This window comes from Montipora capricornis, chromosome 4 (assembly GCF_036669925.1).
Source record: "Montipora capricornis isolate CH-2021 chromosome 4, ASM3666992v2, whole genome shotgun sequence".
Lineage (NCBI taxonomy): Eukaryota > Metazoa > Cnidaria > Anthozoa > Scleractinia > Acroporidae > Montipora > Montipora capricornis.
In genome coordinates, this window is record NC_090886.1 from 14,484,277 (window position 1) to 14,498,971 (window position 14,695).

Genomic DNA, 14,695 nt, shown 5'->3' on the forward strand with positions numbered 1-14,695 from the left:
AACTTCGCCTTTTTGTTGCACGCTGACCAAACAACACTGCATTGTTTAGTGTAAAAAAAGTCAATGCAAAACTAAGTGAGAACATGGTATAGCTTTTGTTTTAGTTTTTAGAACTTAATCAAAGTGGTGTTTTCATAAGGAAATCTTGATTGCGTACAAGTAAAATGTTAAAAATAGAAACAATTGCTTAAAAGTTCAAAATTTTCTGGTCACTTCAATTACGCACGTGCGTATTTGCGTATAGGACGCTACGCGCCTGTATGGGCGAAGCTAAAAATGGGCCTTATCGCAACCTCGTTCCCAGGGTCTTCTCGGCTTTCAATATGGCGGCGGGTCTTGAGAAGACCCTGGCACACAGTGAACTAAAAAGATCGCTGATTGGTGCTTTTCTCACATGAACTCTAATTGGTTTAATGTCGAAAGAAAGATGGCGGCTAGTGAGGAGGGCCAGAAGAAGAACAGAAGTCGTGTTTAAATCATTTTCAAAATTGTAGCTGTTCCGTAAGAAGCAGCTGCAAATTAACAAGCATAACAGTCAAAAACAATCCACCGTTTTTTCACGTTGCACGGTGATCTACATCAGGCCTCGATTCGAATTAAAGCTACGTTGGCTTTTCAAGACCTCTGGCATAGCGATCGCTCTATATATAGAAGGATATGATGAAATGGTATATGAAATGAATCATATATGAACTGCGGATATGAAATCAAGTGAAGCTATGATCTTCGCAGTTATGAGAGCAATTTTTGTAATTGCTTTGAGAAGCCTGAAAAATTCAGGACTTCAACGGGGTTTGAACCCGTGACCTCGCGATTCCGGTGCGACGCTCTAACCAACTGAGCTATGAAGCCACTGACGTTGGGAGCTGGTCATCTGTGGGTTCTAATGGTCTCGCGAGGAATGAATCAATGATGAAATGGTATATGAAATGAATCATATATGAACTGCGGATATGAAATCAAGTGAAGCTATGATCTTCGCAGTTATGAGAGCAATTTTTCTAATTGCTTTGAGAAGCCTGAAAAATTCAGGACTTCAACGGGGTTTGAACCCGTGACCTCGCGATCCCGGTGCGACGCTCTAACCAACTGAGCTATGAAGCCACTGACGTTGGGAGCTGGTCAACTGTGGGTTCTAATGGTCCCGGGAGGAAAGAATCAATGATGAACTGGTATATAAAATGAATCATATATGAACTGCGGATATGAAATCAAGTGAAGCTATGATCTTCGCAGTTATGAGAGCAATTTTTGTAATTGCTTTGAGAAGCCTGAAAAATTCAGGACTTCAACGGGGTTTGAACCCGTGACCTCGCGATTCCGGTGCGACGCTCTAACCAACTCAGCTATGCAGACACTGATTTTGGGAGCTGGTCTTTTGTGGGTTCTTATGGTCACGCGAGGAATGAATCAATGATGAAATGGTATATGAAATGAATCATATATGAACTGCGGATATGAAATTAAGTGAAGCTATGATCTTCGCAGTTATGAGAGCATCCCTTCCACACTCTTCAGCTAGTGGTGCACAGAGAGATCTAGCTCGGTCGGTTTTCATCATTGCCTCTTACTTTCATTAATAAAAAATATTAATCTCCTCACCCCAAACAAAATGCATGTCATCTTGTAATTTTCCAAGAGAGTTATTTAAGATTGTGAAGTCTTAACAATAATTATTATTCTTGAAAATAATTGTAAGGCTTATCATTAAAGTCTTATTGACCTGTCAATTCGCTAACAACTTTTTGCTTCTTCTGATTTAAAAATATAAATATGTATATTAAACAGTATTCTTTAAATTTGTACACATTACTTGTTTATCATCACACTCCTGTGAGTTTTCTTGTACTCCAATAATTTAAATTGAATTATTCATTTTCAAAACATGCTTTGAAAATATTCTCTAGCATTGCTCAAATTGTGGCATTTTAATTACTGTCTGAAGATGTGGTACATCGAGTGATTTGGGGGAAGATTGCGGATTGGACAGGGGGATTGGGAAATAAAATTGAAGGTGACAAAGCACAGGAAATTTGCAACTTCACCAGCAACAAGAAACTATTTCACAAAAAGAAACGGTGTTTTGTTTCTGGAATGGTAAGGGCAGGAGAAAAGATAAAATACTGTAGTGTGGGTCACTTGGTCGGTCATATATATTTCGCTTTGTCAATTGAAACTCTCAACAAAGGACAAAAATGTGGACGCAAACTCTCTGAACGGTTAGAAGCCTGTCAAGGAATATTAACCATTAAAAGAGAAGAACATAATGATACTTGTCTACAAATACCTACTATTCCTTCAAATGCCACAGCATAAAATTTCAAATTCCATTTTCTGTGAATCTTCCATTACTTGTGGTACATGTGAACCTAGGAAGTTACCAGTACTAGCTTTAAAATAACTGGTTCCTGGAAAACCCAATTTATTACTACAACTCACCAGTGGGAAGATTGTTTACATTACTTATTACCATGAAGAGAGATAGCTTTGGGTTTTTCAACAATATATCCCTTTAATATAACCGAAAATCATTCAGATAGTGAAAACTTCAAATTTATGACCCATTTCGTTCACTTTCATGCTTGTCAGCATTATGATTTGCTATACTTCAGGTTCACATGTTCACAAGTTTGTTTTTACATCTCATAGATGTTTAGATGTTCAATTACAAACTCTGTTTTGAACGGCCACTCTACTTCATTGTGTAAATAGTTCACCCTGAAGTCTAAATAGATACAATTCGTTTCTGAGTAAATGAAACGAAACAAAAATGTAGTTTAAGGAATGGAGGCAAATAAAACAAACCGTGCCATTGTCACTGCCTCCAAAACAGCAAATTAAAAGCCAGTTTGATAAAACAGCAAAGATCCACCCCTAACTGTGGGCTTCGACAAGAACTGCTAAAGATCATGAGATGCTTATGTTTAGGACTTGCACAAATTGTGCCCTTTTTTAATTAGGTTCAACAGATTCCATGAGCAGCATTCCAAGACATCACATTGTCTTCACTGGTAGGACAAGACATGGAAAAGTTATTTTCATAGCTTGAAAAGTGCAAGAAGCAGATTGCTAATCCTATGGAATAGCATGTTCAACAATGTACATTGGCTTGATTATGTCAACTTTACCACAAAATATATTTACAATAACAAGTTGTAAGAATGTGGGCACTAAACATGCTGTGGTTCCCTGTTGGCAATCAGAAGACAATTAAAATACTGATTTCACACTGACATGACAATACTTGCAGTCTATCGATGAGATGAGAGATAAAACCACAATACGACAATCTAATGGTTTCACTGTGAAAATGAAGTACCACAGATATGTGGTATAATAATACTTCCTTTTAGGAAAATAGCTTTGGGTCAATGTATACTGGGGAAAGTCGTTGTCAGAAGGCTTATATTCACCGATGAGAAAAAGACAATCATTCAAGTGTATGAAAAATTTTAAATGATAATTAGGTTTAATTGATTGCAATATAAACTATACATTACGGAAGACAGCGAACACACCTCCGTGACTAAACCTTAGCTCACCGAATTTTACGGTAATCAAATGTCTGTGAAATTGTATGCAATGGCTGTTTCCAAACTGTTTAAAAATCACAGCCCCGAGAAATAATAGCCGTCTATAAAATTGCATTGGTTTAAAATTACATGAAATGAAAAGAAAAGCAAGATCTCTCTGTCATCTACCGCATTCTCGTTGCTCGTGCATTCATCCATCCGTATTTTTGGTTTCTTACATCAAATTTTACAGCCTTGGGTTCCCCCTTCGTACTCCATTTTGTTTCGTTGGCAGTTGTCGTACCCAGATTTCTCTCACCTTATTCCTTGCCGCCATTTTGAAAAAATTTGCATATTTGTCCATCCGACAGCGCTGAAAAATGACTGCGCAGGTCACGAGCTCGCGCGTGAGAGACTGGGAAAGACAATGTGAATCCATAGCAACATATACGTAAAATGGCGGCATTTTTAAAAAACTGAAAAGCGCCGAGGTTTTCCACCTGGGATAAGACCCATTTTGCAAGGATAAGCTTGGACTTCACTCTGAAGACTGTGCGGAAACAGTTACACAAAATATCTCTTGAACACCATAGTTTCATTTCTGAACACTGGTAGAAAACTGACTACGAAGTTGGGTTTCTTGCCGCGAAAATGCTGCTCGCGCGGGTTGTGTTGTTTATGTGCGTGTGGTTGAAGGGTAGTTCCGGTGGGCGAACATGCTGGTTTCATAAAAAAACCAGAACAGGAGAAGAATGCAAAGGGAAAATAAGAAAGTTAAATATCGCAATAGCGAGGTACGTTGGTGGTACGACAGATGCTTGGGCATGCACCCTACACTGGACCAGAATTTACCGCGAATCAAATAAATTCTGTGCATGTCCACTTCCTGTGCACTCAAAGGAGCTTCATCATCAAAACATACCGGAGAGATTCTACAAAATATTCGATCGGATCGGGCAAACAGTGCGTGGCTACCGTCCTGGTGTCAGATGGTGCACCAGCTGCAGGAAATCCGCAGATGAGCTGTTCAAAAATGAACAAGATTATAGTCCTCCGAAAAAGGTAATGATTGAATGAGCTACATGTTTTTTTAATGTTTAATTTAAATTGCAAGGGAGTAAGCCTATTAAAATGCATACACATTTTTTTTTCTCAAATGCCAAAGTGCAGGTAAATCCCACAGATTTAATGAACGGTCACAGGAAACAATTCTTCCTCATCAAATAACTTTTACAAACCACAATCTTGTGATGTCAAATTTTTTTTATATCTTTTACTTTCAGAGACAGACTGAAACCTCTCATTTGTCTGTAGCCAATAAAATCTCTACAGAATCGTGTGGAAATAGACAGGTATAATAAAATAAAAAAATGAAAAATGACAAAAATAAGAAAATAAATGATAACAATAATAACGAATAGATTTCATACACTAATTAAAAGGAACGATTACAAAGAGACAGACATGATTGCCTACAAAAAATCGTATTGATCTTTTATTTGTAGGTCAATACAGCATCAAAGATTCACATCAATGACAGCCAGACAACCCTGCAAGGAAAGGAAACTACTTCAGGTATAAAATTACCTCCAAAGAGAATGTACATTGCAAAAAAAATATAACTACAGAAGTTATTGTAGTTTCAAGTTCGAGAGGTATTGTCAGCTCTTAACTTTATAATAAATTTTATGTACATTACAATTTCCAGAATTTACATTTGACCAGTTGGTTAGCAAGTGTCAAACTGCTATGTTCCACTATTATGAGACCCAGCCACAAGTACCCCTGTATGATCCAACAGTAATGAGAGAATTCTGTGAAAAAAACTCCCCTGGACTATTTGACCTGCTGCTGAGTTCAATAACACGTGACAACCAGAGGGTATCCCAAGAGAGGGAGTCCCTGCAAAGACACCGAACAGTGTCACTATTACACATTTTGGCATACTTCAGGTTTGTATTCAACTTTTTAGTTTATTTTTGGGCTTTGATGGATAAATGCAGAATTGTTACTTAAATAATGGGTCTAGTTAACCGAAATGATACAACTCAATGGTGCTTTTTGTGATTTACAATATCAAACTGTATAGAGATTGGATTATTGTAAACATGACTTGTTATGACAGTAATACAGACTGCAATACTGTGCCAATTTCAGGTCACAGAAGACATGTCAACTTCAAAAAGACAGTGGAATTTATTCATCCCTTAGTGGACTGTCCTTACAGGGCTTATCACCTGGACCAGTTTTAGGATACTCGGTGAATCCAAGGACAGTACAGAACATGAAGAAAACCATGTCCAAAGACCACAACGTTCATGTTTCTGAGCAAATACAACAAGCTCTTGCAGTAAGTAATGCTACCACATGCCAAAACAAGTTTACACCATGCAATGTAAGAACTTTGTACTTTAGACATAAAAATACAGTATTATGATCTTTTCAGACAAATAATAAAAATAATTATTCAGTGTAGTTAAATGTCATGGATTAAAATCTTTTTTGGCTTTCAGCATGACTACTTCATGGTCAACTTCTTGGATGATTATCATAACATCCACACTAAGCATGGCACAGTCCCTACTGACCTCAAAAAGACAATGGTAGCCCACATGGCATCTTCCATGGTGGACATACATCCAAGAATCCCTGCAATAAAAAAGAACTATGTCAGCCCACACCGACAAGTCACTGTAACCATCAGGGGAGAAAACAAGTGTTGTCTTGGGGGAGCAGACGTTGATGCCGTTGTAAAGCTTATTACCAAAGGGCTGCAAGACATGAAAAACCATTTCATTGATCAGCTTCCAGTTGAAATGAAAAATTTAAATCCTGGCAATTTCCACAAACTGGTGAAAAATTTAAGGTATACCAGAACTACCCTTCTTTCAAAACTGAGGTTCACTCACAAGTAAAAAGATGCATTTTCATGATTATTAGCACATGATATATATCTATTACATATTTTATTTACACCATTATTATTAAGAATTACATGTGTCAAATTGTAAAAATATTCTACTATTTTTACACATTCATATCCACAACACCTTGGAACCTGCAATGCTATTTTGAGATTTTTTTGTACATGTATGTTTCCCAGGGTATACAATCAGCCAATTGATGAAGATCTTGAAACTCTACAAACATGCCAGCTTTTGGAGGAATGGGAGCAAGACTTAAAAAGCCTGAAACACTACAAGGAATCTATAGATCACATCTTGACAAAATATCCCAACATCCAAATGTACTTACAGAAAAATCTATTGCCCTTCCCAGCAGACTGGCCTGGATGGTATTACCCAAAAAAACTAATTGCAAACAATTGCAGTGGAAAATATGGATCAATTATTCCAGAACAAGGGCAGTTTCATGTTTCTCTGAATGCAGTAGAAGATACTGTTGTTATATTTAAACATTTTTTTAATAAAATGTTCTCCTATTTGTTTGGGGGAATTCTTCCAAACAGGCCTAAGCCACACCAATCATCTCTGTGTGTGACTGCAGCTTTACTGGGTTGGCTAATGGTACGTGAAAAGGTGCTTAACAAGTTTGGTCTATGCAAGAGTTACGAGTTTGTTTCAACACTATTTTTACTTGAAGATGTCATTCCACTGGTGTATTTCCAGTACCAAATATTTAGGACTGGTGACTTGGAACTGTACATGTCTGTCATGGCTCAGATGGCTATACTGTTCAATATTTGGCGTAGGAAGCATTATGACAAATCTACTTTATCTTTCCTAAGTGACTGTGACTACCAAAAAGCTTCTTTACCCAACTACTGGCAATGCAAAAAACAGTGGCTTTTCTTATTTGTGGAAAAAAAGATAGAAATATGGCATTCTCTTTTGAGAGCTCACACTCAAAGCTGCGACGATGCTACAGCTATTGAAAAAGTTGCCAAGACGTCAGCAACAAGTGGATTTCTCACAAACTTCTGCGAAACATTTGTACCAAGATATATGCGAGGGGAGTCAAGCTTTGACTATTGGATGATAGCAGGAAAATCAGCAGATTTTATGTTACAAGTGTTTTCTGAAATAGCAAAAAACTTGAAGAGAACCCATGTGGTAAGTATTGTTGAAGTGGACCAGAAAATCATCGTTACTAATTTCAGTTTTAACATTAAAACACTTTATTAATTATGCTATACACACGTAGGTTCCAGGAGATTGCACAAGCAATGGAAAAGCCAAAAGCTGGCCAAAGTTTCATTTCCCAACCTTTGGGGTTACAGCCGAGTCAAAGACTATGCCCTTAGCATATAATTTGAGTAAAGACAAAGGCAAGGAGCCAAAGCTGCAACTTTGCTGTGACCTGCCCACCTGCAATAACTGTATCCAAGATGGTGATTATGTTCGTCTTGCTTGCTACCACACCTTTCATGCATCATGTTTACCAGCTGATTATTGTTGCAGTATTTGCAAAGAACCTTTGAAAGAAATGATAACAAAAAAAATTCACCAGTTCAATGAAGGATTGTTAAAAAATGGCAGCGTGGAATCAGATAGTGACTCAAGCAACTCTGAGACAGAAGACAATACAGAAAATGTAACTATGAATGCCCCAAATGATATCAATGCACGACAATACTACACCTCTGAATTTTGGGAACAGAAAGTAGATTGCACACTTGCAGCTATTGGAGACATTGATCAGCCACAACACCCTAATGCACAAGCATCCTATGCTCATTCCCAGTCACAGTCCTCAACAATCCTCTCACACTCTCTTGCTCAACAGCTATCTATACATGTACATCCTGTCAGGTCTCACCAAATAACAAGCTGGCACTTCCCACCACAATATTCCCAGTCTACATTGAATGGAAGACTAGCAAGCAATGCATGTACTTTTATTGCCCTTACATTCAGCAAACTGTATTTTAGCTCACCTGAATCTCTCACTGTTAGTCAACCTCTGAGCAACACATGGGTGTACAGAGTTCTTGCAGCCATTATGATTGGCCAGCAATTTTATGACAAATTTACTAGCAACCCTGGGCAGTTCTATGGTGTTCGTGAAGCTGCCTTAAACATGGGGCAAACCAGAGCTCTTACAGGCATCATCACTATCTCTGCTGAATTACCTTGCAGCATAAACAAAGAGCCAGTACCATCTGCATGCTTGCCACATTATTTTGATCAAGCTGGTAATATCAACAATACTGCTTGCATCTATGTTATCAATAACAAAACAGTGGCCTTTATTCCAACACAGCAAGGAATTATTCTCTTTGACAGCCATTTCCATGGAACCAGTGGAGCATTTTTGGCCTTGGCTCCAGCTAATGCAGCATGGGAATTGCTGTCTTGGTTTAAGGCTGTGAGCAGGATCCCTCATAACCTGGGAACTGTAACATCTGTCAAATTCTGATTTTTCTTTCAAAACCCATTTACATGTACCCCTACATGGATATCCCGTTTTCTCAAGTAAAGTGCACGTGAATGAATGCGCCGGAGTCAGAGCTACAGTAAATAATTACAACCAACGTCTAAGATGCTGTAAGCCAATACATCAGACAATTCATCGAGCGAGTACCGACTAAATATCCATGTAGAACTTTTAGTTTTTGTTTCATAATTCCTGTCATTTTTCTTGACAGACCAGTACATGTTTCAAAGAGTTTTGTGTGATTGAGTTAACATAAGCAGCAAGTATTTGGCTAAAGTTTACATGTTCATATCAAAAAAATTGTTTTTCATCGTTAAAATCATTAAAAGTGAATTTTCGACTTACCTATACTGGAACTACTGCTCTTAATTCCATTAATTATTGGATTTTCCCTCAGAAGAAAACCAGATGACGTGAAGCAACTTAATGGCAGTTGAATGCGCTCACATCGATCCATATATGCTCGAGGTAGCTCAAAACATAAACCGTTTTTGTTATATTGTCAAAGATTTCCCGGTGAAAAGAATGGACCTATGAATTTCAAAGTGTCCTGCTGACGTTGCTACGAACAAAGATTGGAAAATGACCGCGTTTCTGCTGGACAATAAAAGCCATTCTCTTCGCTTTTACACGAACTCACTTCGCAGAACCATTCATCACAATCGCGCGGAATCTTGCATTGTTTGTTTCAAACTTCGCACATGCGCAGTCATTTTTCAGCGCTGTCTGTCCATCCTCGATGGACAAACTTGATCACGTGATCTGCTGTGTGCCAGGGTCTTCTCAAGACCCGCCGCCATATTGAAAGCCGAGAAGACCCTGGGAACGAGGTTGGGCCTTATCGCAGATCTAATAGGAGGCGAGGCTACGAAGCTTAATAACGCTCTTCGCGCCATACATGTATACAAAACATCAAAAAACGAATATTTGCAACCAGGAATATCTGAATTTGTCGGAAGATCTTGTCATATTTAAAGATTTAAGAATCTTGAGTGATCTTAGTTTAAGAACGAGATGTCGGGTTTTTACGGGGCTCCCTCATTAGCAGCCAATGTTCCCCAGCTGAACGAGGGGAAGGCATTTCAAGATATTGTGAGCTTGCTTCAACACATCGACAAAGGCGAACTGCAAGAACTTCTGGATAATGAGGCACAAATTAATGATCTCATTTCAGATAACGAAGAGGTGAGATGGTGTTTTATCCTTCAGTCTGGTCTGATTTGTGAATTGACCAAAGCATGGCAAAGAAATCGTTGACTCAGCTGTTTGATCATGAATTGTTGTATTCGATCAGAAGCGATATTACAACTGTATATTGTAGGCTTAGACCCTTATGGGCGTGCAGTTTATTGATACATTCGAATTTAAAAAACCTCCGATCAATTCTGTGTGCATTTGATACCCTTAGCTTCTTCAAGTTAAACGAGTCAGAATACGAATTTACTCATTGACATAGAAGACGTAAGTAGCAGCTGGGCGTTGATATGTTTTCTTTACAGGACTGTCATGGCGAAGTAGAGTTTATAGTTTGTTTTGTTGCGTTTATTAGTTGCATATCATATCACAAAGAAATTTGGCAAATGTTTGTTAGGCTAGAATGAAGCCTGGACAGAGGCTATGATTATACATGTAATAGTACCACATGTGCAAAGTTGTTGAGTCCTACGAAATTTAACTCCAATGCAATGGCCCTCAAGGGCTGGAAAGATTGTACATTGTAAGCCAGGTGATAAAAACAGTGACATCCTTTTGTCGCACTCATAGGCTGCATTGTAAGCTTGACAGAATTGTGTTTTGTAGGAATTGCTTTTTTGTTGTTCTTCCTCTACTCTAGCTTGCCATTAAAAGGGACATAGTTTTTGAGTTAGATGTTGTTAACTCATTCACGTCTAAAGCACCCGCAATTGACAAGTAAAATCTCCTGGTGTAAGCCAGAATAAAATCTGTAAGTCTCACTCTTGGGTGGAGAAGGTTTAATATTATCATTTCCCTGCACATAACTTCAGGTAAAAAAGATTGCTGTACACCGAGACACTGTGATGGCCAGTAACCGAAGCCTTGCAGAATACAACTTGTCCCAGCAACCAACGCTGGAAAGGAAAAAACAGTTGCTTATTGAGGCCCATCAAAACAAGGCTTTGATTCAGGAGGAGTTTAATAAGAATTGGCAGAAACTTGGTAAATAGTGATGTACATACATGTAAATTAATTGATAAGTCATGAGGTTGATAGTGGACAGAAACACAATATTCCGGTCTCCTGTAACTCTGACATCATCATCATCATCATATCTATATTTATCATATCTCTCAGATAGTATGTGCACTCTGATTGGCTTAATTACAGCCCACTAAATTTAAATTTCGATAAAACATTATCTAGCAGGTTTTTCTTGTCGTTTCTGTTACATAAACTTGTAAAACTGTTTGAATCTTGCAAGTAACTATTTCAAACAGCCAAGAAGATTTAGTTTTTCGGATTTTGACACCGCAATCTTTGTGGCGGTTGAACCTTCTGCTTGACTTCGAGTAGGTTCCTTGCCCACATGCCAGATTAACCTCCGAGATACAATAAATATCTTACTAACCTTGTTTTCTCGGTCCGTACTGTAAGTTATGGATCCTCGTTTTCGTCCTGTTGATTTATGGTCCGCGCTCTTCGCACTTGGGCCATAAATCAACAGGAAAAAATTCAGATCGTAACTTACAGTACAGACCTCGAACTTGGTTAGTAAGAGGTATTTATCCTCAGATTTTAGAGTAGTTTAGTGTAGCTAATTTACCCTACCAACCATGATGTGCCACAGAGGACAGACCACAGCCCTGGGAGCTCCATGCTCTACTCTTTGCGGCAAGTGTGAGGATTCTTTTACGTCCCGCTGGGTTATGAACATTAAAGGGTTGTGAGATGGGGCCTATGCTTTTTTGTCCATATCTGAGAAGACTAGATAGTCTACCAGTTAGAGATGCAATTACAAAGGCGGCACTCTCTCCTCAGTTAGTGTTGACTGGGTCGAAGTTTTGATCTTGCAACCTCCTGCATAGCAGTCTGATGCTCAACCAACTGGGCCAACTGGTTGACCACAATGGAAATTCCTTGATTTAGAATCAGAATGCTCATCAACCTACATTCATTCATAGGCCTGCCTTGCAAAGTCCACTGTTTTCCATTTGAAAGCTACTCAGTTAATTAGCCTCCACACTCAATATTTGTACACTATTCTAGTTCTTTTTTTTTTTCATACATGTATTTATATATATTTAAGCTTGTACAAGAGTGAATAAAGTGTTGTTGTTGCTGTATATAATAATAATAATAATAATAATAATAATAATAATAACAATAACAACAACAACAACAATAGTAATAAGTCAAGTGAAGCTATGATCTTCGCAGTTACGTACGCAATTTTTGCAATTGCGCAGAGAAGCCTGAAAAATTCAGGACTTCATCAGGGTTTAATTTGAACCTGTGACCTCGCGATTCCGGTGCGACGCTCTAACCAACTGAGCTATGAAGCCACTGACGTTGGGAGCTGGTCATTTGTGGGTTCTAATGGTCCCGTGAGGAGTGAATCAATGATGAATGGTATATGAAATGAATTGGAATCGCGAGGTCATGGGTTCAAGCCCCGTTGAAGTCCTGAATTTTTCAGGCTTCTCTACGCAATTGCAAAAATTGTGTTCATAACTGCGAAGATCATAGCTTCACCTGATTTCATATCCACAGTTCATATATGATTCATTTCATATACCATTCATCATTAATAATAATAAGAATAATAATTAACAATTATTGGACGAGGTTGAGCAAAACATCGTTATTTGTCAGTGGCGAGCAGATCAATTACTTGCCGAAGCTGAAGGCTGAGGCAAATAATCTATCTACGAGACACTGACAAATCATGATATTTTGCGATAACCGAGTTCAATAATTGTTTTATCATTTGATGACTGAGTTAACTAACTTTATTTTTCACAATTCCCAACAATGAAATCTTTTCCTGAAAGGTCAGGAAAGCGAACTGCCATTTTCACACAAGAGCGTGGTTTCAATTACACATGAGCAGAATATTATTTGCAGCAAAACACTTAGCGGTATTTGTAGACAGTTATTTGCAGGTCACGTGGTGGGCTCTCTGCCAATGAAAAGGAAGGAAAAAATACATCGAATGATAATAATTATTATTGTATGTTGACAAAACTTTCAATGTATAGTTTATTAACGCACTAAAATTATGACATGTGATATGATCAGGGTTTTTCTTCTACAGAGGCTCTGTCAAGTCAACATTCACCGGACACAACACTGGCTCTTCTTCAAACTTCCACTGCACAAGCTGAGGAAGAAGCTGAGGTACATTACTAGGTGCAAAGTTTTAACATTAAGTTTTTCAGATGAGATCACCTTTATCATTAATTTTGAAGCCTAATGGAGCCATTTCAAGAATACAAAAAAAAAAAAAAAAAAAACAGTTCATGTTATTAGACTGAGTTGTTTCCAACACCCACGGAATCTATATAAGTAAGCTAACACCTTTCTTTTGGTGTCAGAAGAAAAGAATCTTTCCTTTTCTCCTGCCTGGTCAGAATTCTGGAAAAATGTCTTGTTTTCAAAATGTTTCCAGGAGAAGAATACATTGGACGTTGTAGCTTACAAAAGCAGGCTTTTCACTAGAATGCATTGGTCAGTAGTGCTCTTGTTATCTTACTTCAATTATAATTGAAACCTCTGAGCAATTCTTTATGTTTACTTCTAAAGTAGTATTAGAATACATTTACAGTACATATAGCTCTGACCAGGCTGGAGAAAAGGAAAGATTCTTTTCACTTTCCTTCTGACACTGAAAGAAAGCTGGTACCTACATGTAGCTTACTTAGATTGCATGGGTGTTGGAAACCGACTCAGTTTAATAACGTGAACTTTTTTATTAATTGTACATGTGTAGAACCAGAAGAGCTGATCAATTTTTTACTAACTAGTTAACCGTTAGTATTATTAGATTATTTAGATTTAGTAGTTAATATTATTTTCTTTGAACTTATTTTAGCTCGCTAATTCAGTCCTTTTTACATGTAAGACTGCCAAAGAGTTTAATAAACTACTACTACTACTTATTACTATTAATTATTATTATTATTATTATTATTATTATTATTATTATTGTTATTACTATTATTATTAATGGTTTAATTATTATAACAATAATTATTAAATTTGTGGTGACATGTTTTATATTTTAGAAAACTGCTGACAGCTTCATGGATGGAGAGATGAATGTTGAGGAATTCATTCAGACATTTCGCAGTCAGAAAACAACTCATCACCTGCGAAAAATAAAATCTGAAAAATTAAGTGAACTATTACGGAGTAGAAGATCACAGTATTCATACAGATATTAGATCAGCTTAAAAAGAGAGATTTTGACATGATTACCTAGGTCTTTAAACAATTTAACCAATAGGATTCTGTATCTTGTCTTTTATAATATTATTGACAAATATATAATATTATGACAGTGCAAAAAGGTCAATAATTGTGTCACTGGTGTACCATAAGAAATGCGGGTCTAATTCAAAGCAAGGTCGGCTGCAAAAAGAAATGCCCATCATTTGAAGCATTAATGGATGTGCATGGTCCAAGCATATTGTTGATACCCGTACATGTATATGGTCATGTTAGCTGATAAGAACTTCTTGCCCTGTTCTATAATAAATTTGGGGGCTATTTTGTGGTACCATACCATACACGAAGTTAATTTAACATTAATGTATGCAGAACTATCA

General features: G+C 37.6%; 2 protein-coding genes, 1 long non-coding RNA gene and 1 other non-coding gene across 4 annotated transcripts; 2 read left to right on the forward strand and 2 right to left on the reverse strand.

Moving 5' to 3' along the window:
• Positions 1 to 1,031: 1,031 nt before the first annotated feature.
• On the reverse strand, positions 1,032 to 1,104 carry Trnap-ggg (transfer RNA proline (anticodon GGG)). The gene has a single exon. It is a non-coding gene; the product is annotated as a tRNA-Pro (tRNA).
• Positions 1,105 to 4,591: 3,487 nt separating this feature from the next.
• Positions 4,592 to 9,394, reverse strand: LOC138045621 (uncharacterized). The gene is made up of 4 exons (XR_011131630.1): positions 9,255 to 9,394; positions 7,841 to 7,947; positions 6,101 to 6,161; positions 4,592 to 5,414 (listed from the first exon to the last, which is right to left on the reverse strand). It is a non-coding gene; the product is annotated as an uncharacterized lncRNA (long non-coding RNA).
• Positions 6,473 to 9,022, forward strand: LOC138045620 (uncharacterized). The gene is made up of 2 exons (XM_068892181.1): positions 6,473 to 7,585; positions 7,677 to 9,022. Exons 1-2 carry the CDS (start codon positions 6,605 to 6,607, stop codon positions 8,889 to 8,891), a joined length of 2,196 nt encoding a protein of 731 aa, XP_068748282.1. The 5' UTR covers positions 6,473 to 6,604; the 3' UTR covers positions 8,892 to 9,022.
• Positions 9,395 to 9,780: 386 nt separating the features above from the next.
• Positions 9,781 to 14,442, forward strand: LOC138045622 (vacuolar protein sorting-associated protein 37B-like). The gene is made up of 4 exons (XM_068892182.1): positions 9,781 to 10,094; positions 10,916 to 11,087; positions 13,183 to 13,265; positions 14,153 to 14,442. Exons 1-4 carry the CDS (start codon positions 9,924 to 9,926, stop codon positions 14,309 to 14,311), a joined length of 585 nt encoding a protein of 194 aa, XP_068748283.1. The 5' UTR covers positions 9,781 to 9,923; the 3' UTR covers positions 14,312 to 14,442.
• The last annotated feature ends 253 nt before the right edge of the window (positions 14,443 to 14,695 follow it).

Bases quoted from the DNA above. Each gene is read 5' to 3' on its own strand.
- LOC138045622 (XM_068892182.1), top strand. From the start codon at position 9,924: ATGTCGGGTTTTTACGGGGCTCCCTCATTAGCAGCCAATGTTCCCCAG. The intron at 10,095-10,915 runs GTGAGATGGTGT...ACATAACTTCAG, and splicing joins TCATTTCAGATAACGAAGAG to GTAAAAAAGATTGCTGTACA. The intron at 11,088-13,182 runs GTAAATAGTGAT...TTTCTTCTACAG, and splicing joins TAAGAATTGGCAGAAACTTG to AGGCTCTGTCAAGTCAACAT.
- LOC138045620 (XM_068892181.1), top strand. From the start codon at position 6,605: ATGTTTCCCAGGGTATACAATCAGCCAATTGATGAAGATCTTGAAACT. The intron at 7,586-7,676 runs GTAAGTATTGTT...ATACACACGTAG, and splicing joins ACTTGAAGAGAACCCATGTG to GTTCCAGGAGATTGCACAAG.